The following is an 18,400-nucleotide window of genomic DNA, read 5'->3' as shown; positions in this document are numbered from 1 at the left end:
CTCTCAGGCCCTGGGGAAAGCTTGGTGGTGTAATTTCTGAAGATCTAAATACTGTATGTAAATGCTAAGTATGTACAAGGTACTAGACTATATGCTAAGAGATTAGTAAAATAAGGTTTTTAACTTAAAGGAATTCAGTTAGGGGAGGAAGAGAGACCAAAAATAAATATAGTAGCAGGTGTCATTTCAGCTGAACCTTAAATGTTGAGTAGCTCTGGAGTTACAGGCAAGGTAGAACAATGGCAGTTAAACATGAAGAGAAGTAGAGAACAACATGAAAAAAAGCACAGGAGCTTGAAAATCTGGAGCATACCTGGTGACCTACAAGTGATCTAGAGTGGCTAGTGAGTAGGATTTAGAGAAGGCTGTGTCGTGGGATGGAGAAAGCAATGGCACCCCACTCCAGTACTCTTGCCTGGAAAATCCCATGGACGGAGGAGCCTGGTGGGCTGCAGTCCATGGGGTCGCTGAGGGTCGGACACGACTGAGTGACTTCACTTTCACTTTTCACTTTCATGCATTGAAGAAGGAAATGGCAACCCACTCCAGTGTTCTTGCCTGGAGAATCCCAGGGACGGGGGAGCCTGGTGGGCTGCCATCTATGGGGTCACACAGAGTCGGACACGACTGAAGTGACTTAGCAGCAGCAGCAGCAGTGTAGTGGGAGGTGGGGTATAGACGCATTCTGGGTAATGGGGACAAGACCATGGATGGCACTGAATGCCTGTCTGGGAAAAAAAAAAAATCCTTCAGAATGTATTTGAGGAGAGTAGTGATATGATAAGATCTGCATTTAGGAAGAACACTAACAGCTCAGCATAAAATGGAGTGGGGAGAGAGTGGATGCTGGGAAGATGTGCTATGATTTGGTCATTTGGCTCCATAGAAAAACTGTACTCTGGTTGACTGTTTGTTCTTGAAAAAATCTGGGAATCAAGAGAGAAGTAACAGAATATGAAAGAGACTTCTTAAAGCTGAAATTCTGAAGAAAGAGCATGAGTAGAGGCAATGTGTAGATGCTGTTGGGAATACAATGATCCATCATGACTTTGGCAGTAGAAAGTAACAGCAATTAGGGTCAGAAAGAAAGTATAATTCTTGCAGTCTGGTGAGCAGACAGTTCTACACCGTCTAAGAATTCTGAAGGTTTGGACAATGGGGTACCTTCTATGGGTGGCACACAAGTGAGCTTCTTTAATGAAGCGTCCTTTAAGATATACAACATATTGCATTGTAATTAAGGGTATAAGCTCTGGAGTCAGACTTCCTGTAATTGAATCTTGATTCTGCTGCTTAGTAAGTAATTGTGCAATCTGTAGGCAAGTTACTTAAATTCTGTGTCCCATTTTTTCTACCCTTAAAATGGAAATAATATCACCTACTTCATAGGAATGCTGTGAAGGTTGATGAGTTCATACATATAAGGTATTTATAACATGGCCTGGCACATAGTAAGCACTCAATAAATGTTAGCTAGAATTATCCTGTGTGTGTATCAGTGAAAGACACACACTTACTTGTGCTGTATTCAATGTTCAATAACCCTTGAAGGCATCAGTGTTATATCTAAGGGGTGGTGATCAGTATAGTTTAGCAGTCCAGGGGACATCTGCAGTACACTATCCTGCTTAGGCAGCAGACCTTAATATTGCTTAAAATGAGTATCTTAAGTCCTTGTTGGAAAAAGACAGATATGAGTAAGTTTTTCAACTTGTAAATATTCTTAGTGCTTCCCCTTAAGTAAGCTAGTGCAAGTCAACACCAGCATAATACTGGCTGGTGTAGACTAACCTTATACGCCAATTCATAAGACCTGCCTTACACATCCCTAAATCACACTCAAAGGTATACTGAAGGGAAAGATCCACCAGATAACCAGCCTAAACAGCCAGAACCTAGAAACCTATTCCCGCTCTAATTTTTCTTGGCCTCAAACAGCAGGGGGGGAAATGATTATTTTGCAGATGAAAGGCTTTCTTTCACCAATGAAAAAAAATATCAGTTTCTTTAAAAATCCTAATAAGGTCTTTTTCGTTTATGTTTAAAGTGCACATTTCCAGAAAGTGGAATGGATTGAGGGGTGCTAGTCAGAGCTTCTGACTGCACAGGAAATTCACCACCTGAAACCAAGTTTAACATGGTGCTTCCAGTCACATGCCTAGTTTTCCCTCTAACCTTCACCCATTCCCTGAAGTTCCCTCCTGTATTTTCTTTAAGAGTCAGATTCCATTTAAGTAATGATAAAGGAGCTTTATATTATCCTCCTTTCCTTTTTGCTAGAAGGAAATTATATAGCTTTAAGATATGTTAAAGTAGAAAGATATCTTAGATAAGGATAAATTCTAATTACATGGTAGCTGAGACAATATTTCTATTACCATCTTTCTGAAAGTCTCATAAACAGGTCATAACAATCCGTGCCCTATCTCTGACTCATTTTCTTTTCTTTTTTTTCTGACTCATTTTCTTGACAACATTCTCAAATATTCATTGTCAAATGCTGAGGAAGAGTTATCTATGATGTGAGCATCCAGCCATTTCCCCAGTACATGGCACAGTCTCTAACAAATTCAGGTCAAAGAATGAGTGCTTCAAGAATGTTTCCTGAAGAGGTTTTAAAGAATGTTTCACCAGAGCACTAGTATGACTACCCAAGTATCTGGGTTTTTCTGCTGAAGTGATAACACAGTTTTAAACAGTATTCCTTTCAGTGGGATAGAACCTGTGTTTTTTTCCCCTTTAAATGAATGAATTTAAAATTGAGAAACCATTTGGGAATTTTAAAAGATGAGAAAATTCATCCATTTTACATCCATACATAGATGGATGGATAGATGATAAAAATAGAAAGAAAAGTGTGAAACTGAGCCAGCTGTATATCCTTTCTATTGACCTGGATAAAATACTCAAATTTTAAAACATAAGCCCTTCATACTCGGCCAGTATATTTTAAAGTCTACACATACTTTTACCAAAACAATTGTATATGTTTGTAGAGCAGAAATATTAAAAACAAATGAGCTTGTTTTAGAAGGAAAATATCCCACACTAACCTTTTCAATTGGACAACATTTTACTTCTCAATAACTTTACAAGGTTCTGGCAATGGGATCATACTTATCAGTAATTACCTTAACTGTAAATGGGTAGAATGCCCCAACCAAAAGCAAAGACTGGCTGAATGGATAAAAAAACAAGACCCCTACATAGGTTGTCTACAAGAGACCCACCTCAAAACAGGGGACACATACAGACTGAAAGTGAAGGGCTGGAAAAAGATTTTCCATGCAAATAGGGACCAAAAGAAAGCAGGAGTAGCAATAGTCATATCAGATAAAATAGACTTTAAAACAAAGGCTGTGAAAAGAGACAAAGATGGTCACTACATAATGATCAAAGGATCAATCCAAGAAGAAGATATAACAATTATAAATATATATGCACCCAACATGGGAGCACCACAGTAAGTAAGACAAATGCTAACAAGTATGAAAGGAGAAATTAACAATAACACAATAATAGTAGGAGACTTTAATACCCCACTCACACCTATGGATAGATCACCTAACAGAAAATTAACAAGGAAACACAAACTTTAAACGATACAATAGACCAGTTAGACCTAATTGATATCTATAGGACATTTCATCCCAAAACAATGAATTTCACCTTTCTCTCAAGCGCACATGGAACCTTCTCCAGGATAGATCACATCCTGGGCCATAAATCTAGCCTTGGTAAATTCAAAAAAATAGAAATCATTCCAAGCATCTTTTCTGACCACAATGCAGTAAGATTAGATCTCAATTACAGGAGAAAAACTATTAAAAATTCCAACATATGGAGGCTGAACAACATGCTGCTGAATAACCAACAAATCACAGAAGAAATCAAAAAAGAAGTCAAAATTTGCATAGAAACGAATGAAAATGAAAACACAACAACCCAAAACCTGTGGGACACTGTAAAAGCAGTCCTAAGGGGAAAGTTCATAGCAATACAGGCATACCTCAAGAAACAAGAAAAAAGTCAAACAAATAACCTAACTCTACACCTAAAGCAACTAGAAAAGAAAGAAATGAAGAACCCCAGGGTTAGTAGAAGGAAAGAAATCTTAAAAATTAGAGCAGAAATAAATGCAAAAGAGACAAAAGAGACCATAGCAAAAATCAACAATGCCAAAAGCTGGGTCTTTGAAAGGATAAATAAAACTGACAAACCATTAGCCAGACTCATCAAGAAACAAAGGGAGGAAAATCAAATCAATAAAATTAGAAATGAAAATGGAGAGATCACAACAGACAACACAGAAATACAAAGGATCATAAGAGACTATTATCAACAATTATATACCAATAAAATGGACAACGTGAAGAAATGGACAAATTCTTAGAAAAGTACAACTTTCCAAAACTGGACCAGGAAGAAATAGAAAATCTTAACAGACCCATCACAAGCACGGAAATTGAAACTGTAATCAAAAATCTTCCAGCAAACAAAAGCCCAGGTCCAGACGGCTTCACAGCTGAATTCTACCAAAAATTTAGAGAAGAGCTAACACCTATCCTGCTCAAACTCTTCCAGAAAATTGCAGAGGAAGGTAAACTTCCAAACTCATTCTATGAGGCCACCATCACCCTAATACCAAAACCTGACAAAGATCCCACAAAAAAAGAAAACTACAGGCCAATATCACTGATGAACATAGATGCAAAAATCCTTAACAAAATTCTAGCAATCAGAATCCAACAACACATTAAAAAGATCATACACTATGACCAAGTGGGCTTTATCCCAAGGATGCAAGGATTCTTCAATATCCGCAAATCAATCAATGTAATACACCAAATTAACAAATTGAAAAATAAAAACCATATGATTATCTCAATAGATGCAGAAAAGGCCTTTGACAAAATTCAACATCCATTTATGATAAAAACTCTCCAGAAAGCAGGAATAGAAGGAACATACCTCAACATAATAAAAGCTATATATGACAAACCCACAGCAAACATTATCCTCAATGGTGAAAAATTGAAAGCATTCCTTCTAAAGTCAGGAACAAGACAAGGGTGCCCACTTTCACCATTACTATTCAACATAGTTTTGGAAGTTTTGGCCACAGCAATCAGAGCAGAAAAAGAAATAAAAGGAATCCAAATTGGAAAAGAAGAAGTAAAACTCTCATTATTTGCAGATGACATGATCCTCTACATAGAAAACCCTAAAGACTCCACCAGAAAATTAATAGAACTAATCAATGACTATAGTAAAGTTGCAGGATACAAAATCAACACACAGAAATCCCTTGCATTCCTATACACTAATAATGAGAAAACAGAAAGAGAAATTAAGGAAACAATTCCATTCACCATTGCAATGGAAAGAATAAAATACTTAGGAATATATCTACCTAAAGAAACTAAAGACCTATACATAGAAAACTATAAGACACTGGTGAAAGAAATCAAAGAGGACACTAATAGATGGAGAAATATACCATGCTCATGGATTGGAAGAATCAATATAGTGAAAATGAGTATACTACCCAAAGCAATCTATAGATTCAATGCAATCCCTATCAAGCTACCAACAGTATTCTTCACAGAGCTAGAACAAATAATTTCACAATTTGTATGGAAATACAAAAAACCTCGAATAGCCAAAGCTATCTTGAGAAAGAAGAATGGAACTGGAGGAATCAACCTACCTGACTTCAGGCTCTACTACAAAGCCACAGTTATCAAGACAGTATGGTACTGGCACAAAGACAGAAATATAGATCAATGGAACAAAATAGAAAGCCCAGAGATAAATCCACGCACATATGGACACCTTATCTTTGACAAAGGAGGCAAGAATATACAATGGATTAAAGACAATCTCTTTAACAAGTGGTGCTGGGAAATCTGGTCAACCACTTGTAAAAGAATGAAACTAGAACACTTTCTAATACCATACACAAAAATAAACTCAAAATGGATTAAAGATCTAAATGTAAGACCAGAAACTATAAAACTCCTAGAGGAGAACATAGGCAAAACACTCTCTGACATAAATCACAGCAGGATCTTCTGTGACCCACCTCCTAGAATATTGGAAATAAAAGCAAAAATAAACAAATGGGACCTAATTAAACTTAAAAGCTTCTGCACATTAAAGGAAACTATTAGCAAGGTGAAAAGGCAGCCTTCAGAATGGGAGAAAATAATAGCAAATGAAGCAACTGACAAACAACTAATCTCAAAAATATACAAGCAACTCCTACAGCTCAACTCCAGAAAAATAAATGACCCAATCAAAAAATGGGCCAAAGAACTAAATAGACATTTCTCCAAAGAAGACATACAGATGGCTAACAAACACATGAAAAAATGCTCAACATCACTCATTATCAGAGAAATGTAAATCAAAACCACTATGAGGTACCATTTCACACCAGTCAGAATGGCTGCGATCCAAAAGTCTACAAGCAATAAATGCTGGAGAGGGTGTGGAGAAAAGGGAACCCTCTTACACTGTTGGTGGGAATGCAAACTAGTACAGCCACTATGGAGAACAGTGTCGAGATTCCTTAAAAAACTGGAAATAGAACTGCCTTATGATCCAGCAATCCCAGCTCTGGGCATACACACCGAGGAAACCAGAAGGGAAAGAGACACATGTACCCCAATGTTCATCGCAGCACTGTTTATAATAGCCAGGACATGGAAGCAACCTAGATGCCCATCAGCAAATGAATGGATAAGAAAGCTGTGGTACATATACACAATGGAGTATTACTCAGCCATTAAAAAGAATACATTTGAATCAGTTCTAATGAGGTGGATGAAACTGGAGCCTATTATACAGAGTGAAGTAACCCAGAAAGAAAAACACCAATTCAGTATACTAACGCATATATATGGAATTTAGAAAGATGGTAACAATAACCCTTTATATGAGACAGCAAAAGAGACACTGATGTATTGAACAGTCTTATGGACTCTGTTGCAGAGGGAGAGGGTGGGAAGATTTGGGAGAATGGCATTGAAACATGTATAATATCATGTATGAAACGAGTTGCCAGTCCAGGTTCGATGCATGATACTGGATGCTTGGGGCTGGTGCACTGGGATGACCCAGAGGGATGGTATGGGGAGGGAGGAGGGAGGAGGGTTCAGGATGGGGAACACATGTATACCTGTGGCGGATTCATTTTGATATTTGGCAAAACTAATACAATTTGTAAAGTTTAAAAATAAAATAAAATTAAAAAAAAACTTTACAGGGTTCTACCTTCATTCATATTGATGTATAAATTAATCAAAACACTAATGTTTTTCCACATAATCTATAAAATTAATCTGGAAAGCACTTACATATTAAAATAAATGTTGGGCTAAAAATAGCTCAGACAAAATCTCAAGAGTTCTATCAGAGAACATTTTTTTAAGTAAATGACTGAATTTAGTCTTCTTGACTAGTAGCTTAAGTCAAATTTACCCTGGATCCATCAACTGAGAGGCAGCCTAGTATAAGGGTGAGAAAAAGCACAGGTTCTTGAATCACATCAATTAACCACTGAGTCTGGGCTCTGCCACTTGTTAGATGTGAGACGTCAGGCCAGTTCCTTATCCTCTGAGTCTCAGTTTTCTTACCTCTAAAATGGAGATCATTATGCCACTTGACTTCACACAGGGTGGTTATAAGAAAAGATCAATCAAGTATATGTAAAATAATTGTGTAAATGTTTTACATTATATCCCCTATGAATCAATAACCACCAACTATATAGTAATTATAAGTTGTTTTTTTAATAGAGTAAAAAATCCATGATGAAATGAAGCAAGTATTCACTATTAGTATACAATTACAATTCAGTCATAAAAGCCACCTAGTTAGCTTTGATATTATTCATTAGGTCACCCTGGAATTCAGAGATGGCAAAGAGATAATGTCACTATTTTTTTAACATAAACATTTTTATTAGCATAGAGAAGTTCTTTCCAGATATAGAAATTCCAGTAACATAACATTTTCCAGCATTTTTCACTGCCTGAAATTTAAACCAGTAACACAGGTCCATGAGAAATCTCTATTTATTGAATAAAGCAGTATTTTCCATGAAAATATATCTATTTAGTTTTGCAGTGGAGAAAACGAGATAGTCTCTGGTTTTCATCCAAAGAGAAAAACCTCAACAACTTCACACATTAAAAAGGTACAGAGACGGCTCTTCTGGAGTCAAGCATGCATTAGAGTGTGGAGAAAACATCCAACAAGCACAACTCTCCAACACTTAGTGAAACAAACCAACCGCTACTCAAAGAAGAAACTGAAGCTATAAATTCAAATAAACGGGCTGCAGGGAGACTACACAAACCTGCTGTTGCTTTAATTGCAGACAATTCAATTCAGCAGCTGTTGGTCCAGGCACTAAGGTTCACTGTATGCTCTTCAGCGTAACCTTGAAATATTGTCACTCACTCACTTCTCCACATCATCTGCATGCTGTCCAATTAATGAGGAGCGAAATCAACTGTCAAACCACGTATCAAAACAGAACATGATCTTTTAGCTCTTAAGCACAGGAGCACAATATTTTAAGGACAATAAAGCAAGAATGGAGGTGTAAGCCCTTGACAATAAATGATATTCAAACTTATCAAAACATGTGGCTGTAGAAAATAAGCTTCTGTTCTGCTCGGCAAGAAAGTGAAACTTTCTCAAGGTTTTTTTTTATTTGGGAGGATCCTTTCTGATTAAGTGCTATATAAGAAGCCTTTCAAACAACATTCACCAATACCTGATCAGTCTCTAAGTTCTTCATTATTATGGACCAATATGTTTCTGAAAGCTTAAGAGAATACTTAAAGAACACTTCTGGTCCAATGATATTTTACAGTACAGATGGTTTGGAGCTGGCATGTTTAGCCTTGCTCTTTCCAGCACTTTTTTTCTACCAGGAGAACAAACAACAATAATATATAATGTTTATCAATCTGAGTTAATAAAATAAAAATAAATTTACCAAACAAATGTGTTCTGGAATGCTTCCTGTTTGAAATTTACTTACTCTTAACTATATCTCAAATCTAGACAACCAATTAACAAATAGAGGAGTTAATAAACTCAAGAGAAACACAACATACTAAGTGTTTTAAAAATTGCTTTTTGCTTCCAAAGCACTGTCTTCTGTGCAAACACTCTAGGCTAGATCACAGACTACCAGTTGCAGACATAAGACTTGAGAAATTCAATACAAGAATACAGCAGAGAAGCATGCACAATTAAGGGATCGGGACTACCAATTTAACAGAGAACCCAGATCTTACATAGCAATCTGCTACAAACATTATAGCTAGGGGCAGGCATATTTTATGCAGCTATTTTGTTTAGCTCATTAGAACCTTATTTGTCCTTCAGTACAGTTGAACTGGAGGCAAAATAAGAAAGGAATGCACTTTGAAACAAAAGAAAATTTTCAGATGAAATAAAACATACTATACCTGAATATTGGACTAGGAACATCGTGACACTCTTCAGGGAACTGTTTCACGTTGTATATGCTACCGTGAGTTATTCTCGCCTTAACCTCTTCTCTTCACAAAAAGAAAAGCCAAAGCACCCCAAACCCCCACTACACACTACCCCTAACCCACCTCCCCATTGAGGAAAAAAAAAAAAAAAAAAAAAAACAGCTACAATTCAGCTCAGATCCGATGCTTCTGTTTAGCTCAGCTTCAGCCGAGCAACTGAGCTCTAGCAACGGAGCATAGGGAGGTGGATTCCGATGCCAGTAGCACTTCCATCTACTTCACTTACACAAAAGCAGGCAGTGGAAAATCCAGGAGCCTTGAAGACAAGGGCTGGAACTGGCTTTTATGAATTGCTATTACTGCATGTGTCACCATCCATCTCCAATGACGGACACTTATAGGCTGAATTGGGAGTGGAGGGGGTGGGGTGGCGGAGGTTGGAGAGCAGGTGGAGAAGCAATTAGCAGTATGTTCATCGGAGAATTCGTTCGGGATTTCATACATCAGTGCCTAAAGAAACAGCATGCAGTTGACAAATCAGAACTTTACGATTTGCATGCCTTAGAAGGAATCTTAGCTCACAGCCCCAAACAAAATAATGCCTGCCCACTCTTATAGAGCATGGAAAGTCACCCCTCTGCTTTCTTTTTCCTCCAGCCACCCCTGTGCCTGAGAAATCAACATTCAGAATGAATATTTGCTAATTTTCCCTAAAGAATTGTATTTAAAAGTCTGGAAGCAAAGGAAGTATAAAGAAATTAAATTATACTGAACATGACATCTCTTAACAAAAAGGCAAGAAGCTAATTATTTTAAGCCAACCATCCTTAGTCCCATTCCCCAGGTGCAGCTTTCATACCTATAATCAATGGATTACACAACTTTTGTGCATATATTTAACACCGAAAAACAATATCTATACCTAAAAATAGTTCAGTTATATTCCAGGTGAGAAGCTAGGAGCTAGGTGCAGGAATCTCTCCACAGGTGATCTTGAAGAAGGCACTTTATAAGTGCTTTAGTTTACTCATCTGCTAAACTGAAGCACCTTTTTTTTAGACTTATTGCAAAAAGAATCATGAGTAGGAAGAAAAAGGAGACAGTCTCAGGAAGAAAACATGACACAACTGGAGGAGTACTGAGGTTGAGTATCAGGAAATCTGAGTTCAGGTTCCAGTTCTACAACGTTCTAGCTGTGTTACCCTGGGCAAGTCATTTAACTTCTTGCAGCATAAGTTCCCTTATTTTATCAATTGTACATAGTTGTACCCATTCTGCACAAAGGATTGCTATGAAGAGTTAATGAAATAATAGTTACGAGAATGCTTTTGTAAACTGTAAAGGACTATAAAATTGTATGGGATTATTATTATTATACCCTGAGACAAACCTTGCCTAAATGACTGAAATGAGACACCTCTATCATATAAGGAAAATAAAAAGAAAGGACCAATATACTTTCATGAAACATTATCCAACTCTTCTAATTTTAAAAGTAGAAGGAACTAGTGTTTGCTCTTAAAATTCCACAGGAGAAAATTTTTTGAAAAGAAAAACTTTAATATCTGATATATAATACATCAAAAGTTTATTAAAGAGACGGAAGCCTTCTAATCCCTTCTTTCCTTTCTAAAAAGTCAGTCAAGTTTTTGGTAAGGTCTAGTATTATGTCCCATCTGGAATGAAAGTTACTAGACAATGAGCATCTCCTTTTGTTAAATCTTCCTATTAACCTGGTACATCCTTACTACCCAGTGTGTGGAAAAGGATTCAGGTTGATTATCTAAATCTACAAGGTAAAACTCCAAAGTCATGCTTTATGAGCCTCCAAGCTGCTTTGATACTATATATACAGGGACCAGCTGGCTTCATTTGGGACACAGTTTTAGTACATGAAGTCCTGGGATGGCCAACGATCCAGGCAACGTCTAGGGGCCTATGGTTCAGCCAGCTCCCACATGTCCTGATTTTCATCTGTATGATGGTTTCCAAAGTGTGTGTCTGTCCACATGGGCCAAATCTGAAGCAGCCCAATGAAAGGTGGGAGTATAGCAGAAATATCAGGTGGCAGCTCCCCTGAGCCCCCTCCAATGCCATCGGTGAACTCAAACAAGTACCTAGCCTACTTCCTGTGAGAAGAAAGACAACTTTGTTTTTTCTAATTGCCCCCTTGAATGTCATTGCCAATACTGAAAATTTAAGTAAAATATGTATCCAAATTCTATATTAAATTAATGGGGAAAATGGATAAGTAGAGAAGAGAGGGGAGGGAAGGAGAGTAAAAGAATCTGAAGTGAGAGCTTTTTTTCCCCCTATGCAGAAAAACACTTGCTAGAATCATCCAAAACCTCACCTCCTAGAAAGTGCTTGCCTTCTGAGGTACTAGAAATGGCCCTTTTACTACCATAGCTGTAATCTTAGCCTTCCAACTGCTTAGGTAAACAGTCAAGAGCTTGAAAAAGCACTGGTAGACCTGGCACCAGAACTTTCCTTTGGCATTTGGAAAGCCAGGCGGGTAGAACACAGTTCTCTAAGGGGCCTCATCATTGCAACCCTCCACCAGTGATTCTTGTCTGGAGAATTCCAAGGACAGAGGAGCCTGGTGGGCTATGGTCCATGGGGTTGCAAAGACTTGGACACAACTCAGTGACTAGCACATCTGTGGCATGGCTGGTCACTAATAAAGTTGCCAGCCCAACTTCAGTTACAGCAAAGGAAGCTGGCCTGAGACTAAAATACACACTGTTAAGAAAGGAACAAAGTAGTATTTCAGAACCAAGCTGATCTGCCATTGGGCATTGCAACTGAATTGTTGCACACATGTAAGCTTGAAATTCATATTTCCCAAGTTCCTCAGAAGGCCCATTCAAAGTAAAGGGGAAAGGCCAGGAAAGATGATCTTTTGTCAAAAGGTGAGGATCATGTCTAGAACATGACTGATAGTATGTCCCCAAAGGCAATAAACTAGGGTAGAAGGCAGCAGTTTCAACCCATATTAGCAAGAATGGAAATTAAAGCATCAGAGAATCCTGATAAAAACAAATAGACAAACATATACATCAAAGCCCATTGCAATGTTTCCATTATCCTAATTTCAATCTCCAGAACATAAACACTAGTGGTTCCCTAATCCACTTGAGCTCCTTCTCAGCAACCGTCACCATGCCCGACTGATCTTTTCAAATGAATTCCTGTTGTTAACCACCTTGGATACCGAGTACTTTTATCAAAAACAAAAATTCCAGTGCAAGATTTCAAATAACAATGAAACTTGAACCAAACCATGAACCTAAACAAGAAGAAACAACACTCGTTTTCTAAATCCCAACAAAATGGAACTGTTAATAGCTTGAAAGCAGTAACAACTAGTGAATCGATCTGAACTAGACGAATGCTTCATGTTTTCTGAATCAATCAAACTTGTACCAAACCCTGAGAGTCCAATCAGTTCAAGCTCCTGCAAAGAGCACACATTGAGCCTTGCTTTCACCTGCCTGAGAGCCCACAATGAACCATGGTACAGCACTAAGTAGGAGTTGGGAAAACTGCATTCTCCAATTTGTTTTCACTGTTTGACCTTGGTCAAGTCACTTATCCTCTTTTTCACTCAGCCTGCTTTCTTTGAAATGATTGGGGTAGGATTACCAATATCCCAGGTCTAATACTCTATGCGAATTGTGAAATTTAGTCTAGCAACAAAATAGATGATGTCACAATTTGGCCCTAATCTTCAGGAAGCTGAGAGATGGACCACCCCAACTCTCGTAAGAATTCATGTTTCTAGCTTTTTTTGAAACATGCTTCACATTAGAACCGGGCAACTGTCTTTACTCACTGGGCAAATGTGCCTTGGGAATAGTCAGCCCAATATTCCTTTTCAGAACGTTTCTTTGCAAAACATGTTTCAGGAGCAGGTTGTTTTCCTCAAATGAAAGCTACAGGTAAGTGGTCTGGTCCCTAAAAGGAAGAAGGAAGGAAGGAAGTGATCTAAATTATGCAAAGTACCTACTGCATGCCAAACATGGCATGATACTTTATTTTTTCAATCACTCCTCACAACACAACTATATGGTATGTATTATCATCCTAAGTTTATAGGCAAGGAAACTGAGGCTTACTGATGTTAAGTAACTTGCTTGCAGTCACCCAACTGCTAAGCGATAGATCTAGGATTTGAACTCAAGCAATCTGAATCCATTCCTATACCAACAGTCTAATGATTAAAGTCTGAATGACTGGATTCCTTCTTAATTCAGTGATTCAATTGGACTTTCTGGTTCAATACAGTAAATGTAAATCCCCTTACATTTATACTGGATAGACAATTAAAACAAAAATTTTATCCAACAATGTGGTTAACACTACTGGGCTCTGCAGTCTGACAAACCTGAGTTTCTTGAATTCTGGCTTATGGACAAGGTACTTAACCATGCTGAGTCTCAAGTTTTCTTATCTGGCAAATGGGGAAAGAAGTAGTGCTTACTCACTGGGTTGTTGGAAAGTGTTAATGGTGTGGTAGCAACTAGCACAGTGCTTGGCACAACGTAATTATTCAATAAATGCATATTAGAGCTGTACTTGTGTTCATAAGCAACAGAGCAAGAAAGGAAAGGTTACAAAGAGAAAGGAAACTAGGGTTCATTGAACTCAAGTACTCTTTGGCCTGTAGCACAGATTTAGTTTGAAAGAGGTTTTCAGTGGCCCATCCATACTCTCTAAAACTAAGCTGAGTCTTGCTGTAGATTAGCATATTCATGAAGTGACATGATTATACTAATTGGTGGTGCCTAAGTAGTAGCAAGGAAACTTGTCATGTACTCTGCTGAGCAGCAATTGTCCCTAGTTTCCTGGAATCTCTCCTTCTAAAGAGAGGGTTGGAACGCAGCAGATAAAAGTACTGCTGAAAGTACCAGGTGGTCTAAGGCCCCCATCTCCCCCCAATTCTTCAAGCCCCAGCTTCTGTTTCATTCACTCATGGCCCTCTGTGCAGAGACACCTCTCCTCCCTTAGTTAATTCTAGTTTCATTGTGACTCTTCCCCTAGCTCTAGCTCTGTCTCTGCTCATCAGTGTCAAGTGGTGTTTATGGAATGCGTGTCTGGCACTGTACTAGGTGAACTGGAGGGACATCATCCAAAACTGCGTCAGAGACCTGTGTCCCATGGCCAAACAGATCTAAGATCCACAGGTAGATCAGAAGTTTTGCAACACAGTAAACACAGATATAATTGGAAGAACAGCTTGACTTCAGAGCATAAAATAGTTTGTTCATCTAGTTAATGATACACAAACTGAAGAACTTAGAATAATATAGCTGTCAGCAACCCAATTTGAAATGCATAAAAATATGGATAGATGGAGGAAAAGGTGATAAAGCAAATAAAGTGCTAATTCTAGAATTTGAATGGTGGCTATATGGGTGTTCACTGTGTAATTCTTTCAACTTTTCTATATATTTAATTTTTTCATCATAAAAGGTTGAGGGAAAAAGGAGAAGGGTAGGTAAAGGGTACAGCTTTTTCAACTTCAAATGTTTCAGAACAAAATGACCATATTTATATGTCGAAGCATAAATCAAATACAGTAAAACATTAAAAATTGGTGAATCTGAGTGAATGATACGTGACAGTCCTTATACGACTTTTTTAAAAATTTTCTTCTTCTCCTTTTCTTTTGCTGTATATCAATAATGACTTAGTCTTTAAGACAGTAACCAGGGTGTCCCTTTTCTGGGAAGCCTCCTTCAGTGCCCTCACCTGTTCTCTAAATTTTATGATTCTTTTATAAATATTTTTTCTATATTTAAAATTATTTCAAAATAAAAATTTTATAGTTAGTTTATTGAAAACTGACCCCTTACATTTAGTGTCTCAGTTGCCATTTTTAGTAGAGAGGATATTAAGTTCATAGTAGTAAGGTCCATGTAGTCAAAGCTATGATTTTGCCAGTAGTCATATATGGATGTGAGAGTTGGACCATAAAGAAGGCTGAGTGCTGAAGAACTGATACTTTTGAACTGTACTGTTGGAGAAGACTCTTGAGAGACCCTTGGACAGCAAAGAGATCAAGCCAGTCCATCCTAAAGGAAATCAGTCCTGCATATTCATTAGAAGGACTGGTGCTGAAGCTGAAGCTCCAATACTTTGACCTGATGTAAAGGGCCAACTCATTAGAAAAGACCCTGATGCTGGGAAAGATTGAAGGCAGGAGGAAAAGGGGATGACAGAGGATGAGATGGCTGGATGGCATCACTGACTCAACGGACATGAGTTTGAGCAAGCTCCGGGAGATGGTGAAGGACAGGGAAGCCTGGCGTGCTGTAGTTGCAGTAGAGGGTCACAAAGAGTCGGACACAACTGAGTGAACAACAAGTAGAGAAATTGAAAAGAATGGCGGGGGTGAGGAACAATACTCAACCCATAGATATATTTGTGTGTGTGTGTGTGTGTGTGTGTGTGTGCATGTGTGTGTGTGTGTGTTAAGTCGCTCAGTCATGTCCTACTCTTTGTGACCCTATGGACTGTAGCCCACCAGGCTCCCCTGTCCATGGGATTCTCCAGGCAAGAATACTAGTGGGTCGCCATGCCCTCCTCCAGGGGATCTTCCGGATCCAGGGATCAAACCTGCATCTCTTAAGTCTTCTGCGTCAGCAGGCAGGTTTTTAACACTAGCGCCACCTGGTTGGGTGCCTACTACATGCAATACACTGTGCTAGGCACTGTGGCAGATTCAGTTAGAAACATAATCACCACCCTGAGAGGGCTCACAGTGTAGATGAGGGAAAGCCAAAGCAGTGTCTGAGAGGGTAACTGGCTGGCCAGATAAGTTCTGTTAGGACAGAAGTATGAAGACGGGAAAGGCAGGTTGTAGCCAAACCGCAGAAAGTATTGAATGCCAGGCTAAAGAGTTTGGACCTCATCCTATGGATGATGGGAAGCCATTTATAGTATCTGAGTCAGAGAAATAATATGCTCCAAAACTGATTGGCTAGATAGGACCCTTTGGGCACAGTTCTCTTCATTGTGCATTTATTTTATACTCATGTACTTCTGGCCCTTATATCTTCTACTTCCCTTATTTCAATGTGGCCTTTAGGGATTTCCAAGGGTGCTGCCCATTTTTTGTCTGTGTGTAACTAGAGGTTCTCAAATTATTTTTCAACTCAAGTAAAGACAACTAGGCCACTGCAGTCATTTCTTCACGTGTTACTTGCGGTCCGTTTCTTAAACAGGCACCTCTTCACCCTCTGTCCTTTTCTCTCCCTCAGACCCACTGACTCAGTAAGCAATAAATAAGCCTCAGATGGTTTTTTAAACCAACAGCTATGCTTTGAAACTCTGATTTCCTTCATGAGTATCAAGCCCAAGTTACTACTGGGACCACTGGTTTGAGTTGGAAAGAATGAATATTCAGCTAAGCAACACGTGAAGGTGTGCAGGAAGCTCTGACCTGCGTGTAGAAGGAAATGATTATTCACAGTGATCCTTGTACAGTGAACAACCTAGTGGAGATGGCATTCCTGAATAGGGGCAAGTGATTAGAGCAGGTCTCTCAGACTGCCTTCCCTAATCACTTCCCAAGTCAAAAGGTGGACTTTCTGTCTCCAGTTTTTTCCCCATAAAGCCCATCCCCCAATCGAATCATGTTATGCCTCCATTTAAAACCCTGTGCTGGCTCATCCCCGCTTATAGGATAAAGGTCAAGCTCCTTAACAACAAACTTCCTTCACCAACTGGCCACAAGAAACCTTCCCAGATCCTTATCCTGTGCCCTCTTCTACACTCTCAGTGACTCATACACAATATCTCACCTTTTTCTGAACAATTCATTTTTACACATGTGACTGTTTTGCATGTGCTGTGTTCCCTCTTTCTGGAATTCTTTCCCACCACCCCTTTGTCCACCAAGATTCTAGGCAATGCCCACTCATCTTGTGATTCAGCACAGTTAGACTCTGGTCTGTAAGGAGCCCACCCCTAGCTGTAATTTCCTCCATCATGTTCCCAGGATACCTTATAACATAGCTCTTTCTCTGAGCACCTTTGTTATTGTAATAAAATGATTGGTTTGCCTGTCTGTCTTCCCAACTTGACTGTGAGCTCCTTAAGGGCAGGCAGGGACAACTTCTAATTCATCACTGTATTCCTAGCACTTGGCAAAAGGCCTGGTCCTGTATATGTGCTTAAATGTCTATTGAGTAAATAAGCTTGAATATCAAGTGCTCCTTAAATTCGAACTAAGCATCTCTTGAAAGGTGAAAATTAGAATATTATGTGACCAAAGTAATCCTAGTGAAGTGTGTTCGAGGACTTGATTGAAGAAGAAATGGTAGAAGGGCATATCATGGGGCCTAACTGTGGGACAGTTTCGACCCCAGGAAGCTCTTAGTGGCAGTTGTTGCTGGCTAAGAAGAGCAGCTGGAGTGGATGAGAAGGGCCCTGACTAGGGATTTCCCCAAAGTTGTCTTCACAGTTCACTACTGAAGCCATGTTGTTTATGTAATATTCTCTACACAGTGTTTCAACTGTTCTGAATTACAGCCAGACTTGTATTTGTGCTCTCCCTGCCTGATATATTTGGACCAGCCTTATTAATGGAGTCATGGAAAGTTCTCCAGTTCCTAGTCTCACCTATCACTATCATGCTTAATGGACCATTGAAAAACTGAGAACCAAAAAGGGGGACAGGGAGGAGCTAACAAAAACCATCTTTTATTTTTCTCCTAGATTGCCAATATCTGTCCCCAGACCTCCCAGCCTACAGCCCCTTCTACTATGTATCAGTAAAGGCAAAAAAATGACAATGAGGATTATAGCAAAACTTGAGACTTTGCAGGCAAGAAAAAGAGGATGCAACACTGGGTCCTGGCATATAAATCTTT

The 18,400-nt window shown here is 38.8% G+C and overlaps 1 protein-coding gene across 5 annotated transcripts in view; it reads right to left on the bottom strand.

The window, feature by feature from the left end:
• Positions 1 to 18,400, bottom strand: part of ENOX2 (ecto-NOX disulfide-thiol exchanger 2) — a 288,301-nt gene that overhangs the window by 260,331 nt on the left and 9,570 nt on the right. For 2 of the 5 annotated variants that reach the window (XM_027533369.1, XM_027533370.1), the window contains exon 1: positions 9,492 to 9,612. The exons of the other annotated variants lie outside the window; for them this stretch is intronic. In XM_027533369.1, the coding sequence (XP_027389170.1) occupies positions 9,492 to 9,513 (22 nt within the window). In that variant the 5' untranslated portion in view covers positions 9,514 to 9,612. Of the gene's footprint in view, positions 1 to 9,491; positions 9,613 to 18,400 lie in introns of those variants that run through there. 5 annotated transcript variants of the gene reach the window in all.

This window comes from Bos indicus x Bos taurus, chromosome X (genome assembly GCF_003369695.1).
Source record: "Bos indicus x Bos taurus breed Angus x Brahman F1 hybrid chromosome X, Bos_hybrid_MaternalHap_v2.0, whole genome shotgun sequence".
NCBI classification, from domain to species: Eukaryota; Metazoa; Chordata; class Mammalia; order Artiodactyla; family Bovidae; genus Bos; species Bos indicus x Bos taurus.
Note: the sequence above shows the minus strand (reverse complement) of the source record. Positions and strands in the feature narration are given on the sequence as shown.